At 38.8% G+C, this 12,588-nt stretch overlaps 1 protein-coding gene across 4 annotated transcripts in view; it reads right to left on the bottom strand.

The window, feature by feature from the left end:
* Window positions 1-12,588, bottom strand: part of vps13a (vacuolar protein sorting 13 homolog A) — a 41,660-nt gene that overhangs the window by 21,724 nt on the left and 7,348 nt on the right. For 3 of the 4 annotated variants that reach the window (XM_008418518.3, XM_008418520.3, XM_017306674.2), the window contains exons 16-40: window positions 12,055-12,149; window positions 11,210-11,352; window positions 10,888-11,089; window positions 9,723-9,837; window positions 8,692-8,828; window positions 8,472-8,604; window positions 7,466-7,583; window positions 7,070-7,208; window positions 6,831-6,942; window positions 6,454-6,629; window positions 5,982-6,138; window positions 5,805-5,884; window positions 5,296-5,355; window positions 4,587-4,785; window positions 4,313-4,429; window positions 3,967-4,070; window positions 3,472-3,639; window positions 3,073-3,380; window positions 2,824-2,971; window positions 2,455-2,626; window positions 2,041-2,168; window positions 1,624-1,793; window positions 1,138-1,394; window positions 425-600; window positions 208-351 (exon numbers count right to left, since the gene is read on the bottom strand). In XM_008418518.3, the coding sequence (XP_008416740.1) occupies window positions 208-351; window positions 425-600; window positions 1,138-1,394; window positions 1,624-1,793; window positions 2,041-2,168; window positions 2,455-2,626; window positions 2,824-2,971; window positions 3,073-3,380; window positions 3,472-3,639; window positions 3,967-4,070; window positions 4,313-4,429; window positions 4,587-4,785; window positions 5,296-5,355; window positions 5,805-5,884; window positions 5,982-6,138; window positions 6,454-6,629; window positions 6,831-6,942; window positions 7,070-7,208; window positions 7,466-7,583; window positions 8,472-8,604; window positions 8,692-8,828; window positions 9,723-9,837; window positions 10,888-11,089; window positions 11,210-11,352; window positions 12,055-12,149 (3,758 nt within the window). The remainder of the gene's footprint in view (window positions 1-207; window positions 352-424; window positions 601-1,137; window positions 1,395-1,623; window positions 1,794-2,040; window positions 2,169-2,454; window positions 2,627-2,823; window positions 2,972-3,072; window positions 3,381-3,471; window positions 3,640-3,966; window positions 4,071-4,312; window positions 4,430-4,586; window positions 4,786-5,295; window positions 5,356-5,804; window positions 5,885-5,981; window positions 6,139-6,453; window positions 6,630-6,830; window positions 6,943-7,069; window positions 7,209-7,465; window positions 7,584-8,471; window positions 8,605-8,691; window positions 8,829-9,722; window positions 9,838-10,887; window positions 11,090-11,209; window positions 11,353-12,054; window positions 12,150-12,588) is intronic. The other variant, XM_017306673.2, reaches the window with a different exon arrangement.

Genomic DNA, 12,588 nt, shown 5'->3' with positions numbered 1-12,588 from the left:
CATGTAAAATGTAAAAAAAAAACAGTTTAGCGTTATAAAACTAGGAAAGTGGATGTGAAACAAGACGTATTCTCACCAAGTACAGAGATATTTCAAAAGATTATGTACTTTTGAAATGAGAAAAATGCTTGAAGAAAGTAGAAACTTTTATGATTTTGATTTGAGGAGGAAAAAAACAGCTTGTGACACTGCAAATGAAATACGCACCTTTAGAGAGAGAGCATTAATCTCAACTTCCATAGCCTGAGGACCTGCTGCAGGCTGAGAACTCCGATAGTGAACCTGACACGGCTGGAGGACGGTGGTCACATTGTTCTTCCTAATCTCTCTTAAGAAGGGGCATGCCACAACCTGAACACACATAAATACTAAAGTTATTTATTTGTAATCTGAATATGAAAGGATTCATAGGAAATATATAAACCTTTATATCTTTGATGGAGGCGGTCATTGTTGACTCTGCTCCACTTATCATTGACACTTCACAATATGTGGTCATCACCAGGGCGGGGGCGTCGGTGCGCGTCAGGTCGGCAACAAACACGATCTCTGGGTTGCGCACGACAACGGTCATCTCCATCTTCGACACCGGACCTGCAGCTGTACCGGAGAGCAACAAAGAGCAGCAATACAACACTGGCTAAGTCCAGGGTGGATAATTACTTTAAATATCTTCAAAACAAACTGAGGAATTTATAGAAGTATCATATAAAGGATTCCAACATATACATATAAAAATTTGATATTTTTCTAGTCTCAATTCTCTCTACTTCTCAAGTGCTTCACATGCATTGAATGGAAAAATAATCTTTCCTCTGAATTTATGCCAAATATTTCTACAGCAGGCAATGAAAAAGGGAGGAGCACAATATGAGCTGTATGATTGACTGGCAGAGTTTTAATTCCCCGGTCCATAAACTGCTTTACCAAATATTGCATCCCGTAATTGCGAAGTTGCACACACTGGTATGATAATAAATTTCATTGATATATTCTGCAGCTCTAGTGTGTGGCAACAGAAACCAGAATTGGCAAAAAAAAAACACAGATGATGACAGACCAAACTGACAGAAATCACTAATAAATGCTGCTTATACGTCAAAATAACACCGAAATAGTTTTAACAGATCAACTCACACGAGTCTTTAGACGTGACGGAGGAATTAATGTTCTTCTTTTCTCCAGCACCAGTGCTGCTTTTGGCTTGTGGCCCCTGAGCAAAACCCTCCTTGGTGGCTTTGAGGAAAATATCTGCCACTGTGAGCAGGAACTCCATGCTGGCACACAGGTACACATCCTGTACCACTGTGTCTATGTTGGTACCATCAAGCCCCTGTCGGTAGTTCACCTCCACCATCATGTTCTGCTCGGCACCGGGCCGCAGTTCCATCATCCTGGAGGACGACATACGACATGTGGTTTGAGTTTCCATAAGTTACTGTGATTAGAGGAGCCCAATGAAGAAAAATGGCTGCAATTTTTTAAGTCTTTGTGGTAATTGCAGTTCACCAGTTTCTCCATCCTATTTTGTTGTTATTCCTTAAACTTCTGAGGGCTATAATAACGTTATTACAGATTAAGACACTAACTGGCCATAAAATATCTCAGTTTATTTTCTCAAACCTTGAGGTAACCATCTTGATTCTTGGTCTCTTGTCATCTAGGAGGCAGGTAGAGAGTCGAACCGATGCCTTCATGGAGCTGTCAGAGAACATGTGGACAGAAGTGGAGATGGTGCCCAGAGTAAACTCTGCCAACTTCAGCTGTTCATCATGGCAGTCCAAGTGTTGTATCTATAAAACAAATCAAAATATGTTGTTTAAATTGGGATCTTGGTTCACATTAAGTTACAAGAGAGATAAATAGAGAATCTATTGAACAAAGGAATCTGCACAAGATAATTTTCAGTTTGATCAACCTGAACCAGTGACTGATCCATCTGAATCTCAAAAATTCAATCTTTATCCGGTCTGTAAATCAAGGACGTCCAAAGATTAATCAGATGTAATTGTTTTCATGTGTGTATGTATGTCTACATACCACATTCTCATTAGGGGTGAACAGAACCAGCGTCATGGAGTCGAACTTGAAGCTCAGCTTGAGCGTTGTCTTGAGCTTGCTGTGTTTCTGGGTCTCGACCACAGCAGCTATCACCACCGTGTTGCCTGCTGTAACGTTAAAATCGCAACGGGTTAAAACGGTGAACAGACGATAATATTCACCCTCTCAAATTTCAGAATCTATCAGGGGATCTTATGATGGTGACAATAACCCATTTAACCGATCGAACAAATGCTCATAGCGTTCAAATTTTAAATCAAGTTTATTTATTTACACACGACCCAGCTTTCTTAACAACATGTACTGCACTCGCCTGTTTTTAGGGACTTATAACTCAAGTAAGCAGATATTTTTTAAACTGTTGCACTTTCAGAAACAATGGCATAATCTTACAGCTGGTAGGTCCGGTGGTTCCTGAGCCCTGGGACTCTTTGTTGGACACAGAATCGAAGGAGTGGTCCGGTGTGGGCAGAACAGCTGGAGGCTGAACAGCTTCGGACTTCTCTGACAGATTCTCGCTCAAAGTCCTCAGGACAACAATCATGTCATCCTGGCAGAGGATCAGCTGTCAGGAGCAAACATGGAAAATAATCAAAAAGAAAACATTTTAATAATTCATATTTTTCAACGTAAGCTTGAAACTGATGGGAACTTCTGAAATAAAGTATATTCACCTTGTGTGAATATACTGAATTATAAATAATTTATTTTTGATCAATTATTATTTGATGCTTGTCCTTACTGCTGTACATGAACACTTACACTCATAGGCTTTAGATGAGCAGTGATCTCTACATCAGGGATGCTGTGGTACCAATTGGCCGAAAGATTTCGTTGGATTTCCAGGTCCAGGCTGACCGGCTTCAGCAGCTGAGTCTCGCCTTCGAATTTCCCATTTTTGTAAGTGGTTCTGAAAGCAAAAGCATCACAACAGTTCCTTAAAATGATGAATAAAAAAGTATTGGATGTGTGTAGACTCCATCTGTGGGCAGTCACACTTTCGGCTCAGACCTGTACATCTTGAGGTCAGTCAGTTTCACGGTCATTTTATCCACAACCGGCGGGATTGCAGCGTTGCCTTTAAACGGCTGCTTGATGAAGCGGTTATTTACGGACAAGAAGCCAAGATCGGAAACGATGACGTTTGAAGAGGAGGAAGACTGGGGGAGGAAAATCACCGGCGCGTTGAAGTGGACGTCGAGAGCGATTCGAGTGCTTCTCTCTGCCAGCTCCTTCACACCAGAGGCTGCCTTTTCTGCAGCCTGAACCGTCACCTCGGCGAGGGCTTCCTTCGCCTCCTGGAAATTATTAATGAATACCTGAAAGGAAGAATAAGTGGAGAGTAACTTTAAATCCAGTAATGATGCTCTAGTCAAACCCAAGATCAGTTCAGAGTGAAGTGATACTTACCAGGATGGAGGAGACAAACTTGTTGAGGAAAATGACCTCAATGCAGCCGACTTCCAGTGTGACAGACGTGTCAACTTTAGACATGTCGAGGTAGGCATCTCCTTCTGTTGCCCCTGTGTGGTTCAACATCCTGAAGGCAAAAACTTGCTTATCTGCAATAGAGACAGCCTGAAAAGAAGGGAAATATAACAGGTAAGATTTTCATAAAACTGTATAGAAGCAAACTGTAAGTAATCAGTGACCTACAGGGGACAAAGTAGACGTATAAGAAGAAGTGAACTGAAAAATTTGCAATTCAATCGGCCTGATAGTACAGCTATGGAGAGAAATGAGCTGGTGACAGAATTTAGGCCCTGTGTAATCTCAGGTTAAAACAGGTGTGATCTCAAATGGCGCCTGTTTACCATAACAATTTGAGAGACTTAAGTTCATGCTTCTCTATAAGAGCAATACAGAAATAAAAATGTCAGAAAAGTCAACAACAGCATCATGTACCTTCTTGTATAAGGCGTCCTTGTTGCAGTCCAGGATCACAATGCTCTTTAGGTTGGCCAGGATCTCCATGTTCTTCTTCCTCATCATGACATCAGTAACCAGACCTGAGGAGTCAAGACAATAACACACTGAGAACAATTTCTTTACAAAAGCAAAACCAGAAGATATTAGGAAAGTTAAGCTAGTTGAGTCAACAGAAAACCTGTAGTAAATACTTTTTTTTTTTTTAAATCTGGACCTAAAGAGGATTTCTCATCATCTGATACAATAAAACAAATTTAAGGAAGGCATTTCTGCTCTTAGCTCGATCTGGAAGAACTGCTGTGTAATGCAATTTCTCACATACCTTCAATACTTATCTCTGATATCCGAGCTTTCTGTCCCCGAATGAACACCTTCAAGCAGCGCAGATCGGCTCTCACGCGAAGATTCACCACGTCTGCAAACTTTGAGCTTTTGGACGCTGAAAAAAAGAAGGTTGAGGGATTACAGAGGGAAGCCTGAACACTAAAATGAAACAAACAACACTTGGCGATACTTTCAATACAGCAGATGAAAGATATTCAGCACTGAAACATCATCTATATTTTTTTCACATTACAATGTGTAAAAGTACATACTTCTTTTCTTGGTTACAGCTGTTTCCCCCTTCTTCTCCTCCTCTTTCCCTGCCTCAGCCTCCTCTTCCTCTGGGATGGTGGGCAGCTCCTCTGGCCCTCCTTCCTTCTTACTGGATGGAGGAAGGAGGTTACTGAGGAAGCTCATGGTGTTGAGGAGAGCCTCCGTGTGCAGATGAACGTCCAAAGACGAAAACGCCACCTGACAAGGAGACAGTTTTAATCAAGAATTTTGATAAAATAACAAGCTCTGTAATAAGGGGACAATTTATGCTCAAAAATTAGACATACAGCAATCAATCAACCAGTTTTGATTTGACGATCAGCAGATCAAATACTGATGAAAATCCTTTTTTATTTTTCCTGTTTATTAAATGGATCAAACCAAAAAGTGCCAGTTTTTAAGCAGGTTAAACAGCACTGTGTTCTCATTGCTCTTTTTTATTTTTGGCTTTGGTGCAGGCCAGATGAAGGCATATAACTATGTAACTTAACTTAACTTAATTATTATTAACTTAATTAATAATTATGTCACTTCAGATAATGAGAATTTTGCAATTCTTTTCATTTCTGATGGGTGTCAAAACTAACTTTTATGGTCAATGTTTACTGTTTAATGAAAGTTCATCAAAACTTGAGTTCATAACTGAGCATTTTGAACATATTTACTGTATAACATTTGGAAAACAAATGTTTGTCTTCTATTTCTCACCTTAATGAGTTGCTCTGTGTTGTTATGCTGAGACTTAAACTCAGGACCATTTTTATCCGCCTAGAAGAAAGAGACAATTAATAATATTGTTTATTACCATTTTGAACGTACAATTGAAAACAGATGTTACACACACTGTATAATAGGTCACAATTTCTTTTTAATTACTAAATCAGACTAAACTTTTCCAGTGTCATTTGTGACTACGACAATTAAATTTATTTGGTAAATAGATTTTGAAATGTACTTGTTTTTATTCAGATGTCAACATACAGGATCCTTGATATTTGGTAAAATTAGCTTTTTAAGCTGTATGACTTTGGAAACATGCTTTGGTTTTTCCTCCACAAACTTCCTACTCAGCAGGCTGGAAATTTGTTTGACAGAAAAGTTTAGTCCAATTTAAATTCAGACACTAAAAAGAAAAGGTTGAGTCTCTCTATGGGATGTATGTAAACATCTGGCTTCAAATGAATTTATTCTGCTTTAATGTGAGTGGAATAAAGTACTTTGATATACTCCAAGGTGAGAAGGTCAACTTCTGAGTTGTCTAAAGTGGTGATCAGCTGGACTTGCTTGTCTTCAGAATCTACACAGAGGATTGAAACAAAGCATCAGAACAACACTATAATAACTAATATCTAGTTGTTAGTTTTGACATAAAGTTGAGTGAATCATTTACTGACCCATGTATTCGGGACACTTCAGGCAGATCTCGCGCAGGAAGGTGTTTGACGTCATGTCGAAGGTGCGTAGCGTCAGCTCAGTGCCCAGACCCTCGATGTCCAGCTGGAGAACGACGATCTCCTGAGCTCTAGACAGACGACAGAGCTGAACAGACAACTGAAACATGGAAGAACAAATGAGAGGACAAAGAAGACATATGTTAGACAAATAACGCCGACCTCTAAAAGGTGTCTTACAAAGCCAGGGCGACGTTCAAGAATAAATATACACTATATGCATGCAAGTTTACTAGGACAGGAGAAAGTAATGGAAAAATTGCTTTGCAGATTTACTATACAAGGCGTTATCTAGAAGTTCACACTAATTTAACAATCATGCACCTGCTTTTTACCAGTGTTGAATGTCAATTATTATAAAACTTCTCTGTAACAAAAACGTCAAATTACCTATTGGTTGCAAAATCGTTTTTACCTCATTGATCTCGAATCTCATTATAAAGTCAGTCATGTTCTTCTGAGGATCTTCTTTGATTAGATTTGTTCTTTTGCTTAAATCGGCGTAGCGCAGCGGCATGGGATTGTCCGGGAAGAACGCCTTCTCTCCGATCGGAGAGCTGGGGGCGTCATAGAACAAATCTTCCTGTGATCCTATCAGATTTTTTAAAAAAAAACTACATTAGTCAGCTACCGTATTTTATTTTTTTACATCGTGTGGAACAGGTTCCCCTTTATATACAGATGGTAATGTAAGCTGGGATTTCAGATTTTGTTTTTTTTCATGTAAGGTGAAACTTGTTGCATCAGAGTATATCGCTGCTAATTGTTCAAGAGTCTCCTGCTGTGTCTCACCCAGAGAGGCGATGCTGATGGTCTCACAGGACTCAAAAATGATCGAGGAACGCTGGTCGACTAAACTCATGTGTTTTCTCGCAGCGAGCTGAGGAGTGAACGACTGCTTCTGCTGAGGAAGCAAACACATAAAAAAATCGATCAGGCTCATCTCAATGACATGCTAGTTATTAAAAAATGACAGCAAAGACTTTCCCAAAAGAGTTAGTGTTCCCCCCAGGTAGGTGATTTTCTCTTACCCTTGTAGAAGAAGCAGTGCTGCGGGCTGCAGGTCTGCTCTCAGGCAGTGGGATGCTGTCCACCAGCTCCAGAACACTTCGGAGTTTGTTGTCAGAAATTCGAAGCGACAACAGCGGGAGTTCGCCAGACATTTTATACCTAAAACACAAGAATTGTAGCAAAATTTCACAACCTGCAGCCAGACTGACAGTGTGGTTGACAGACTTTAGCCTTCAGTAAAATATCATCACTCAAAGCATATTTGGCAATACATAAAATATATTTTATTTTCCTGCAATCTTGTAATTCTGCACTGTTTCCTGCTGCCGGGTTGAAATATAATCTTATCATCTGTGAGCACACAACAAACAACAGCTCACCTCTTTACTGTGTAGCAAAGAGAACTGTACACTTACTTTGCCATACGTGTGTCGGTCACAACCATGGCCCTGCTGACAACCACTTTCATATCCACAGGCTCCAGGATGTGGAGTGGAGACCGTTTCTGTTTGCGAGCTCTTTTCCAGTCACCATCTGCAGATAATCACAGCCTCTTTATTTTTCTCCTCATTCAACACATATGCTATATATAGTAAGCTGTTCTGGGTTTTTTTAGAGTAAGACGAAAAAAAATGATATTCACTGATTAAGAAGAGTGACTGTGTGTTTCCACATCATGGTTTTACATGTTTTTCAGAACTAAAAATATTTTTAAGCAGTGGTGTAACATACACCCCCTTAATATTTGAAAGTCAGTCTTGGACATGTCTGGTGTGTTTTATAAAAGATAAAAACATCTACACATGTCTTTTTACTCTATTAAATATTAAAAAACATTTTATTTTCAATTCTGTGATCATAATTAAATTTTACAAATATACAATGGGTCTCGAGGGACCAGCATTAATAAACATAGACAACACAGTGTGCATACTTTCCTATAACGCACTACAGGACTTAAGTTTGACATTTGCACACTGTAAACCCTGGAACTAGCTGGTCTTTTATCAGACACAGTACAGGTGTACAGCTGCATGTCTGCAGAAACAAACACTCACATGGCATTTGGGGCTGGTTAGATGCTACAGGCAGCTAGGTTTCGACTTTATCATTATCTGTATCTTTTCCTTCCAAATAGTCAAGTTAGTGTCTGTAACCTCATTTAAGCCAAGATAGTGGCAGAGCACAGAAACAGATGGGGGAGGGGCAGTGCTTCGTAGACCCAAAGCAGATTCTGAATCCACTATCACATTCTCTGATACCTTATGTAAAAGGACTTTCAATTGTAGGAACTTTTAAAGGGTAAATGTAAAACGTTTTAAAATGGTAACTTATTAAAATGTTGGTATATCCTGATATCTGTGACTGCAAGATGACGAATGGTGACTAAATGAAGGATTTACTTGTTTCTGCTGTGAGTACCTGGTTTGCTGTAAAGCAGCTGCAGGCTGCTGAGCTGAACATCGAAGTGGTCGTACGCTCTGGACATGATGTCTTCAATTTTGCTGGAACCCACTGTCAGCTGCGGCAGATCCTTCTTGCTCAAACTGGACATCTAAAAGCCATAGAAGAGGAAGTTCAAATCTGCTCTTCCAGTCACATTTACTCATCTTTAGTTTTTTTTTTTTTGACATCTTCTGACCCTGAAATGACCAAGATCCAAAAGCATAATGTTCTGGGTTCCGTCGTAAAAGCCGGTCTGTGGAATGATGACGTAGGAGGCCATCAAGTTCACCTTCAGGTCGAGAACTTTCTGAGTTTCGATCACGTACAGTAAACCTAAATGATGAAACAATCAGTTCATTACTCACTGCTCAAAGCTTAAAGAGTTTAAAAATAATCTAAAGGTAGTTTTGATTCATACTGCTTTCTTTATTACTAAGAAAAAAAGTTATGGATAACTAGAAGGAAGGAAAGATGGATTTTATTAAAAATGACAGAACAAATTTAGTATTCAGTGTCCTGTACTTGGAAATATTTAAATGACTCAACACAATGAGGTTTTGTTTTACTCTTATGTAAGAAAAATGGAAAAGAAAGAATTACATATTTGTTTATTTGGTTAGTTTAATGTTAAACTGAGTTAGTTTTTAACTAAACTAACATTAACTAAACTAACTAGTTAATGTTAAACTAACTCAGTTAGTGTACATCATCTTACACCCCCAAATGAAGGGGGTGTAAGATGATGTACAATTTTATTGAAGGAAAAAAGAACAGACTTAATGAAGGAAAGGAATGTAAGATGGAAGGAAAGAAAGAAGGACAGAAGGCTTGACTGATGGATGTAAGTGTTGAATAAAATAGGGAAGGGTTGAAGGTAGAAAAGAAAAACTGAAGGATTGAGCAAGGAAGTAAAGAAAGCAGGATTGAAGGATGAATCAGAGTAATGATGTGATAACTAAATGAATAAATGAACATTAAAGACTGAAGAAACGATTGGATGAAAAAAGAAAATAATAATATGCAACAGCCAGAAGACAACATTGTAAATAAAATAAACAGGAATCATATAATCTGAATCCTGAGTTTGTTCAATGCTTAAGACATGCTTAGTGTCTGCAGACACCACAAACACAAAATTCAGCTGAAAAAAAGGAATGTAAACATGCAGCCATCAGAGAGCTGGGATCAGGCTATTCCCATATATTTGTGAATATATGTGCGGCTCACCAGTGGCAGTGCGGTCTCTGAACTGCTCCAGTTTCATCAGGGTGGCGTTGGTGAGCTCATCCAGCTGCAGGTCATCTGGAGGCCTGAAGAACTCTGACATGTTGTTCACAGTTATCTACACAAAAAGACCAAAAACACTTAATAAACAGACTTATTACACTACCTGACGAGGGTTTGAATACATCTTGAACTGTTCCACATGTTCTCACAATAAAATGACTGGCTTCAATGTTGAGTATTTAGGATTTTCTGTGATACATCAGCACAAGACAACAAATAATCTCAAAGTGGAGGGCAAAGGATCCATGGCTAATGAAAATGATTTATAAATAAAAATCTGAAGTGCAGCAAACATCTGCATTTGGGCCTTTTTACTCTTTAAAATCCTAAATGAAATCTAGTGAACCCAACTCCTTTAGAAATGACTGCACCACTGTACAATCAAATCTCTTCAATACATACAGTTGTTCTGTGAAAGTAAAGGGCCTTTTGATATAGTTTCTGAACAACCAGCATCCTGAAGAGCAAGGAACACAGCAGACAGTTCAGAAGCAAAGTGCCATGCTCTATCTTCTTTCTCTTGAAAAAAAGCCACAAAGCAAAAAGTTGTGCCACGCAGAAAACCAACAGTGCATCTTCCTGAACAGAATCATGCTGTGGGGATGCTTTTTTTCAACAGAAACAAACAAGCTGGTCAATATCAAAATTATGAGATTAACTAAATACAGGGAAGTCCCTAAAGAAGTATTAAGGAAGAAAACAAGACTGGCCTAGTCAAAGCTCTGAAATAAATCAATTTGAGAATACGTGGTAAGACTTCAAAATTTTTGTGGACATGTGCTGTCTATCCATCTACATGCAAAACCGGTAGAAACATACTGAAAAACACTTGCGACTGTAATTGCAGCAATAGGTGTTTAGTCAGGAGTATCCATCGTTATGATTCCACTTCATAATTATGCATTGCTTATGCTGGTGTGTCACATAAAATTAATTCACATTTCCGGATAAGACGTAACAGCATGGAAAAAACCTTAGGTGACGGTAATGATGTTGCGCACACGCACACACACACACACACACACACACACACACACACACACACACACACACACACACACACACCACACCACATCACACCAGCAGTCTGGAAAGCATCACTCACTGCATCATAGATGATCTCCAGTGGTTGTGACTCAACGTGGAGCCTCTGGTTGGCGCTGTCATCCAGAGGGTTGGTCTCAAACAGGAAGCAAAGCAGCGGGGTTCCTGCTCCTGTGGCCGCCTTTCTTGATGAAAGGAGGGTTGGTGCCGGACGCTTAGCGGCCAGACCAGTGACCTCAAACAAACTAAGCTGGGCTGTGACTCTAATAAAAAAGGTCCAACAGAGAAACGATCTGATCAGGTTACAGATAAATTAAAATCACAAAAAGATAATTTGAAGTAGAACAAGTACAAATGAGAACAAAATAAAAGCCTTGACTTACTTAATGGCTTGTGCTCCGGGTCTCTGTGTGAGGGTGGACTTTAGCTCCCCCACGGTCAGTTTGATGATTTCATTTTTGTCTCTCTCATCTTTGATGGACACAGACAGTTTTTCCATGTGGAAATTGACCTTCATGTCCTCAAACTAAAAGCAACGACATAACAATTAATATTTGTATCAAGGATGCACACGTTACTGTCAGCTGCTGTTTTAACTGCAGTCGCTTGATTAACGTTTAACTAAAATGAGTGTGCTAAAGAATATATATATATATATATATATATATATATATATATATATATATATATAAACCATTTCATTTTTTATTACACTGGAAAGAAATCATCAAAATAGTTTTTTAGTTTAGAAGAGTGTTTCTTCTCTGGTGCTGATGTTAATGGTAAAAATATTACATTCGACAATAACCAAGTGGCATTCAGGCTGAATAAAGACTGTACAAAAACTAATATTTACTCTAAAAGGTGAATAGAAAATAAACAATCACATGTTACTAGTTGAATGTCCCATTGTAATATTCATATTTAGAGCTTTAAATTTAATTAGAGAGAATTTAAATGTAATTTGAGAGAATTTGAGAAACAGATGTAACATGTTTAGATGTTACATGCCGAAACTGTCGTCATCTTAACATACACATCCTGTATGTTAAAATGCTTATAGTATTATTTTACAACTATTTTAATTTCCCTTCAAATGAAGTTGAATTTGGCAACTGTTTTAAAAGGGCTGCTAACACACTTAGCTCTCTAAGGTAGTTTTGATATTCTTCTGAAAAAACCCAACCATCACAAACGAGTGAGGTGATTTCAGAGGGAAGTGACTCACGTTCTTTGGCAGGTTGGGGTTTGCTGCAGTTTCACTGTATCCGATGGCAGTGTAAAGTTTGGCTTTCTCATCCACAGTAAACAACCCATCAAATGCTGACACAAAGAAAATGAGAGAGACAAAATGTAAAAAGGCAGTTGCTTGGTAAATTATATTATCAAATGTTTATGGTTTGGTATTCCCTTATAATGTTCTTGACTTATAGGCTGTTATTTGTTTAGTTTCATCTTTTTAGAAATGTTCCTGTATTGTTAATTACTCTGATTTCTTTGTCAGAGGGCCTCTCTGAAGAAGAGCAGTGACAGCAGCTTTTTACAGCCTTTTGAGCTGTTGGATAGCTGTAAAACCATCGCCGTGAAGATGTACGACTTGCTCTGTTGGACCCTGTGTAAGGAACTAGATAATCTAGTTCAAGATAGATTGTGTTGTTAGTTAATCATTGGCGCTGTAACTATGTGATGAAGTGTTTTTCCCCCTCCCTTTAGAGTTTCAGCGCTCTCTGTGATTAGGGATCCTAAAAACAATAAAAAGAGA

The sequence above is a fragment of the Poecilia reticulata genome, chromosome 9, assembly GCF_904066995.2.
Source record: "Poecilia reticulata chromosome 9, P_reticulata-male-v2, whole genome shotgun sequence".
NCBI lineage: Eukaryota > Metazoa > Chordata > Actinopteri > Cyprinodontiformes > Poeciliidae > Poecilia > Poecilia reticulata.
This window is presented reverse-complemented; position numbering and strand designations above follow the sequence as displayed.